The sequence below is a fragment of the Vanessa tameamea genome, chromosome W, assembly GCF_037043105.1.
Source record: "Vanessa tameamea isolate UH-Manoa-2023 chromosome W, ilVanTame1 primary haplotype, whole genome shotgun sequence".
Lineage (NCBI taxonomy): Eukaryota > Metazoa > Arthropoda > Insecta > Lepidoptera > Nymphalidae > Vanessa > Vanessa tameamea.
In genome coordinates, this window is record NC_087340.1 from 4,691,398 (window position 1) to 4,699,190 (window position 7,793).

Consider the following 7,793-nt stretch of genomic DNA (forward strand, 5'->3'; position numbering starts at 1 on the left):
ATCATAATCAGCCTGTAAATTTCCCACTGCTGGGCTAAGGCCTCCTCTCCCGTTGAGGAGAAGGTATGGAGCATATTCCACCACGCTGCTCCAATGCGGGTTGGTGGAATACACATGTGGCAGAATTTCGTTGAAATTAGACACATGCAGGTTTCCTCACGATGTTTTCCTTCACCGCCGAGCACGAGATGAATTATAAACACAAATTAAGCACATGAAAACTCAGTGGTGCCTGCCTGGGTTTGAACCCGAAATCATCGGTTAAGATGCACGCGTTCTAACCACTGGGCCATCTCGGCTCATAAAACAATATAAGTAAAATATATCTCGTCACTATTGAGGTAGGCTAGAAATATAAATATATATATATATATATTTATATTTCTATATATATATATATATATATATATATATTTATATATATATATATAAATACTTCATTTAGTTTTTTACTCTTTTTATTACCTCTATAACGGGAACAGCGTTCTTTTTGAGAAGTGTACGACCTTTGTTTGAAGAATATTTATCGGTAGCTTTGAAATGATTGCTACAAATTCTTTAAGAAATGTAAAATAGATTCATATTAAAGCTTAAAATAATCTTACTATATCCTATTCAATAAACAACTCAGCATGGCTCTGCCTTGGATTACTTCACTCTGGCTACCTACAAACGCAGTGGATGTGGGATCTTGCATCATTGTATCATCCCCATTGTCATGTGCAGCAGGAAGTGGTTGTGGTGGTGGCAGCCCAGATTGCAAAGCTATATTGTGTAATACACAACATGCCATTGTAATTTTGCTAGCTACACGAGGATGATAGTGAAGAACCCTGTCTCTAAGCAAACATCTCCACATTGCTTTGAGTAATCCAAAACATCGCTCAATGCAGTTACGGGCTTGCACATGCAATCGAGTGTATTGGTCTTCCCTAGAACCTTCAACTGCATTGAGGATAGGTGTCATAAGCCAAGGGCGTTGTGGATATCCAGAGTCACCTGAAAATTATTTTAAAATTTGGTTAGTCACAATTAAACTCCTTTAGATTAGATCTTTTTATTATTATAAATACCTACCTAAGAGCCATACTTTCTCATTATTTTGATGAAGTTCACGCATATATAATTCAACTCTACTAGAAGACCATATATGTGAATCATGTGTAGCTCCACCAAACTTTGCATTTACATTTAAAATTAAAAGATTACTATCACAAACCTGAAAATAAAACCTCTATTAAGACTGATATCTCACTCTAACATGCCGTACAATATAAATAATTATTATATCTACCATTTGAACATTTAAGGAATGATATCCTTTTCTATTATAAAAAAGATGCTCTTCATAACATAAACATAATCAGCCTGTAAATTTCCCACTGCTGTGCTAAGGCCTCCTCTCCCGTTTGAGGAGAAGGTATGGAGCATATTCTACCACGCTGCTCCAATGCGGGTTGGTGGAATACACATGTGGCAGAATTTCGTTGAAATTAGACACATGTAGGTTTCCTCACGATGTTTTCCTTCACCGCCGAGCACGAGATGAATTATAAACACAAATTAAGCACATGAAAACTCAGTGGTGCCTGCCTGGGTTTGAACCCGAAATCATCGGTTAAGATGCACGCGTTCTAACCACTGGGCCATCTCGGCTCTATATATAGATGCTCTTCATGGTTGGGCTTTACCAAAGCTATATGGGTGCAATCTATGCACCCAATTACACCAGGCAGGCCAAATCTTCTTTGGAACCTCGTAAATTAAAATGTTATGTTTATTAAATTTATTTCATAAATTAAATATTGTTACTTTAAATGCTCACTCTTGTTTTATAAATGCTCTGTCTTGTCGTGTTTTCGGAAACTTGATCCATTTTTCCATGATAGCAGAGTGGTTCAAAGCATCAATGACTTGTCTTATGCACCGACTAGCTGTCCGTTGGGCAAGATGCTGAGAAACCCCAACAATTCGCTGATAGGATCCTGTTGCTAGGAAACTAAGAGTGCAAAATAATTACAAACACACAACAATTAAGGAAATGAAATTTATCATAGTTACGTTAAAAAATAAATATCAAATACAATATTCTATTGTGAGTAATTTTTATTATTGTAAAAATATTGTTTATGTTATTATTATATAACTGTAACGAAAATAACTGTTGTGGCTGTCTTGAAGAGTCACACACTTTATGTTAATTCTGAATATGTTTTTATTATGACATGTGGTGTGTCCTTAATAAATAAATAAATTATCAATAAGATTATTAAGCACTTACCTTAACATTGAGGGGAATCTCTTTGGTTCCTTTTAACGAAGTCTTGTGTCGGAGTTCATGACAAAGAGCTTCAAAGGTTGTTTTGTCTAACCGTAATTGCTGCACAAATAATTTTGCCGGCATTTCGCGTATGTTTTCCACCATGCACTGACGATTTTTGTCTCTTTTTTGCCGCCTAAGCCACACTTCTTCATTATGAGCACACCACAACATATTTAAAGTATGCATTTTAAAAGGTAATAATAGAAAAAATAAGTTTAACAAATAAAACACTTGTCGATCACCATGTAAGACGCCATTTTTTTAGCGTTAACTATTGAGTCTCTAAGATCGCTTAGTTATCGATCAAAAACTTCGACATCGTTTCGTCAGCGCTTGTCAAAACTATCTCAACTTGGCTAAGCCCTCAGGTTACGTAAGTTGATTTGGATTTTTAAAATGTTAAGACACGTTGCCTCTAAGGTCCTAATGATTAAAATATACATTGCACTGGCGCAGTCTGTATTGGGGTACTGTATTCCTGTGTGGGGAGGTGCTGTTAAAACAAAATTCATTGAAGTTGGAAGAGCCCAAAGATTGTTGTTAAAAGTCATCCACTTCTTGCCCTATCAATTCCCTACGCGTATGTTGTATGCAGCAAGTAAGGTATTAACTGTAAGACAATTGTATGTTCAACGGATTATTCTTAGAGGACACAAATCGTTGAAATTCAATGCAGAAGTTTTAAATAGAAGACTAAGCTACAAAGTTACTGACGTGTATGCTCCCAAAACTTCTTTTGCTAGTCATCAATATCTAACACAATGTGCTTATCTCTACAATAACATGAATAAAATATTTAAAATTTATCCCGTACAATATGATAAGGTTAAAAAATTAACGTTAATAACAAAAAGCTACGACGAGATCGAACTACTCGTTCGTAGGAAGTAAAAAATAATTTTTTTACGTATAAAAACACATACACTAATTCTACAGCAATGATTTATACACTCACTTATACACACCCACCCACACACAAACACACACACACACACACACACACACACACACACACACACACATACACACACACACACACACACACACACACACACACACACACACACACACACACACACACACACACACACACACACACACACACACACACACACACACCCACACACACCCACACTTGCCTCACAAAAAACACTTGCACTTTGTAATAAATATTAGTTCAGTTATCTTTTTTTTTTTTGATTTTACTTTATTTTCTTTGTTTTTTTTTATATTAATTAAAAGTTTGTTTATTCTTTGGTTGCTTATATAACACAACATGTTATGGAAGAGTATGACCCTCTGATACGAGTATGAATCATGCTCACTAGAGAGACCCAACCTTAAATATGCTATGTAAACTGTGGTAACGAATAAATAAAAAATAAAAAAAAGAGCTTATCTAGCAAAGATAATGAAATAGAAAATTATTTTTAAAGTACTTTATTATTGATATATTTTATGTAACAGAACATTGGATCTTGTTACATCAACTACCACCTAGTATTAACAATTATAAATTGTCAAGTGCGTTCTTTAGAAAATCAGCTACACATGGAGGATCATTGATAGACACAAAGCAGACGATAAACTGTAAAGACGGAACAGACACTGTAGATCTTTCCATAGAGCGCCCTATTGAATTGTCATGTGTGGAACTCGATTGTACTATAGCAATGTGCGTGTACCGACCTCCACAATCACATTTTAACCTGTTTGAATGTGTGCTGGAGGATGCCCGAAGCGTTAAGCGAGTTTGTATTGGGCGAAAGAATGTTATTTGTGGAGATTTTAACATTTATATTTTAGTGCAATCTTCCATAAGTACAAAGTTCATAAATTTATTTCAGTCCTTTAATCTAAATAAAATGTTTTCTGAACCTACAAGAATATCAGCAACTTCCGCAACCTGTATAGACAACGTGTTTTGTAATTGTTAGGCCGTTAATAAGTAAATCTTGTCAAACCTAACATCGGATCACTGTGGCCAAATGATGTCAATAGGTATAAAAGAAAAACAAAAGAAACGGAAAATCACTTGTAGGCCAATTACTTTAAAAGGCTTAATTACCTTCAATAACGCTATACCCACTAAAAAACCAGCGGTACCCACTCGTTCTTTACAGGGGGGCATCACGGGATCGCTTGCGCATGCTACCGTAACGCTCCGACGGTTGGCCCACCATGGGCCTCTAAGCTAGAGGAGTTCTCGGGGTACAGAGAACCCCCCTACTCCCGGCGACGCTTACAGCGGGGGGAGAAGGTGCGCATAGCGCTTATGCCTTCTCCCCGGTCTTCTTCGTCGGAGCGAATCCGCAGAGGCCCTCTCCTCACGCGCCCGCTCCGCAGCCTCTTTCTGCGACATTACACTTTCACAGAAAGAGACCATCTCGTTCCAGCACCTCTCGCTGCCTAGCATGGCGGTTATCACGTTCGGCAACGAGAGATCTCCACCGACTATCGCCACCAGGGAATGACTCTGAGGCCTCCAGGCGGCACACTCCATCAGGGTGTGACGCGTTGTGTCCAATGGCGCACCGCATGCGTGGCGAGCGGGCGTCATTTCCCGCCTCACTATCTGGTGCAGGTACTTACCGAAACAACCATGCCCGGTAAGCAGCTGAGTTAGCCTGAATGTGAGTGTGCCGTGACTCCGTTTCAACCATCGACTCAAGTGGGGACGGATCGCCTCCACTGCCGCCAGGCCTGCTGTTGGGGACCCCAGGTCCTCCTCCCATCTGTGAATAAGAGCTCGTTGGGCAAGAGCCCTTACTCGCTCCACCTCCGCGGACCCTGGACGGTCGCCACTCGCTCTGGTTTCCACCCGGAAACAGTAAACTTCCGCGAGCACCTCCGCCTGGAATTCCCAAGGCGGATCGCTCGCAAGAAGCGTCGCCGCCGTCCACGAAACCTTACGGTATCCACGTATCGCTCTCACCGCTACGATCCTCTGCGGTCTCCGCAGATGCGCCTTGTTCCGAGCAGTGAGAGGCATATAGGCGCCGACATGGCGAGTCTGGTCCTCCCACGTTGGGTAGGATGCGACCTAAGGCGGCAGCGGCATTGATGAGCTTCGGGCCCAGTTGGACAAAGTGCTGCCCGAAACTCCATCTTCCATCCAGGATCAGACCTAGATACCTTACTTGGGCCTGCACCTTAATCAACGTCCCGCGGACGGTGATAGATGCCCCTCTGGGGGGTCCCTGGCGTGGACCGTGAAATAAAAGGGCCTCCGTTTTAGAGATGGAGACCCTCAAGTCCAACATTCCAATACGGTCCACCGTGAGCGAAGTTCCGACTTCAGCCAAGCGGGACGCTTCCTGAAAATTCCGCCCTCTCGCCGTGATGAGAGTGCCGTCTGCGTAGCAAAACACCCCCATTCCGGGAAGGACGTGTGCTCGCAGGAGCCAATCGAAGCCAACATTCCACAGTATTGGGTCGAGAACCGACCCCTGTGGAACGCCGCAACCTACCTGAAACCGGACAATTCGCCCAACACCTTCCTCCCAGAGGACCACACGGTCCCGGAGGTATGCCCCCAAAAGTCTCCTGAGATGAGAAGGCACCCTGTGGTATCTGAGTGCCTCCCTAATAGTCTCGAAAGGAAGACTGTTGAAGGCGTTCGCCACGTCCAGCGATACCGCCAAGACCACGTCCCCTCGGGCCACCGCCTCTGTGGTTCGGATCTTCAGGGCGTTCAGGGCGTCCACCGTTGAACGACCAGCCCTGAACACGTACTGTGTCTCTGAAAGACTCGGCTCCACCTCTTCGAGATGCTGAACAAGACGAGTAGCGAGAATCTTCTCGAAGAGTTTGCCCGTCTCGTTCAGCAGCACAATTGGTCTGTATGCCGAAGAAGAGTCTAGGGGAAGCCTCCCCTTTGGCAACAGGACCAATTTGCCCTCCTTCCACGACTTCGGGAACTGCCCGCTAGACAGACACTCGTCAAACAGTTCCCGAAGCCTCCCACCTAGGTGCACCAAGGTGTCACGCAGGACCCGTCCTGGGACCCCGTCTGGACGCACGCCCTGCTCGGCGCGCTCCAAGATCTGGGCATACGTGACACCCTTCTGTTACGCTTCCGGCTGCAGCGTTACCACCACTGCAGCTGTACGTGGGGCAACCAGCTTGGGCTTGGCCACTTGAGGGGTCTTAGATGTTGCGATTGTTTCAGCAGGGGGAGAAGCCTTGGGCGCATTTCGAATTCGTCATTCATCTTTACTGTGGCCGACATCTCGATTATAAAGATAATCTTGATCCGTTAATTTTGCTTACGAAATACAATAATTAACACAAAATGCCGAACCAAGTGTTAACTATAGAGCCGCAAAATGAACTGAAGTTCAAAGTTGATTTTTCAGGATTGTTTGAACTGGGCTACGCAACGTACATGAGGTTGACAAACCCATCAGAGCATACCGTCTTGTTCAAAATCAAGACCACTGCCCCAAAGAAGCGTATTGCGTTCGTCCCAACTCTGGGGTGCTCGAACCCAATTCCAAACTCGATATAGCAATTACTCCTCAGCCTGTCCATGTGGACCCCAATGAAAAACATAAACATAAGTTTATGGTGCAAAGTGTTATTGCTCCCGAGGGAAAAAACTAACATAGATCAAGTGTGGAAGGAAATAAGTCCTGATCAGCTTATGGACTACAAGTTGAAATGTGTGTTTGAGACACCTCGAGGTACTAATCTTAATGATGCTGGTGATACCGCGGCCCAGAACGAAGTCAATAAGAAGAGAGTCGCAGTGTCCGCAGCTGATGATGTAAAATCACTAACAAAGGATGCTGTAGAAGGTCTTATCCAGAATGAAGCAAAGAGGAAGGATGATGACCTCACGTCGGGATCGTTAAGCGCGAAAACGACTAATTTCCCAAAATTTGAAAACCTCGAAAGCGATTTGCAAAAGGCGACGAATGAAGTGATTCATTTGAGGGAGGAAGAAAGCATATTACGAATTCGTCACAAGTTTTCGTACTGAGTGGACGTGCTGTGCGTCATTTAAAAATACTGTACATTGGAAGTTTTGTCAAATTAACACCTATTATCAAAACATTAGGAAGTGAAGTTGATTACACTAATTGTGCGAATTTAAAGCTTTCTACTTCTAAAACTAAAGCAGCGACGAGGTAACCGCTCCTCCTCACCTCGGGGAAAGAAGACGGCCTCTTATTTTTTTGCCTTCTCTAAAAGCAGTGCTAATCCGATAAGGTAGACAAAACACGGATCAACTATGAACAAACTGCGCTCACCGACTGGAAGTGGCCCAAGTGTATGTCGCTCTGACTCTCAACCAAATCTGGTAATTAATAAACAATCTTTTGAGTTTTCTGACATTTCTAAGGTTACTCATCGTAATAAACGTAAATTAACTGATGATAGTTGTGGTGACCACTATCGACGGGCTGCGAGCGATGCAAACTGGCCGTCTCGATCCCACTATTATATCCAGTTTGTGACGCGCGAA

At 42.7% G+C, this 7,793-nt stretch overlaps 1 protein-coding gene and 1 pseudogene across 1 annotated transcript; one reads left to right on the top strand and one right to left on the bottom strand.

Moving 5' to 3' along the window:
• Nucleotides 1-564: 564 nt before the first annotated feature.
• On the bottom strand, nucleotides 565-2,273 carry LOC113391525 (putative nuclease HARBI1). Its single transcript, XM_064220194.1, has 5 exons — nucleotides 1,826-2,273; nucleotides 1,640-1,755; nucleotides 1,295-1,344; nucleotides 1,078-1,219; nucleotides 565-999 (listed from the first exon to the last, which is right to left on the bottom strand). The coding sequence occupies exons 1-5, from the start codon at nucleotides 1,882-1,884 to the stop codon at nucleotides 605-607; spliced, it is 762 nt and encodes a 253-aa protein (XP_064076264.1). The 5' UTR covers nucleotides 1,885-2,273; the 3' UTR covers nucleotides 565-604.
• Nucleotides 2,274-6,517: 4,244 nt separating this feature from the next.
• On the top strand, nucleotides 6,518-7,307 carry LOC113391530 (vesicle-associated membrane protein/synaptobrevin-binding protein-like; annotated as a pseudogene).
• The last annotated feature ends 486 nt before the right edge of the window (nucleotides 7,308-7,793 follow it).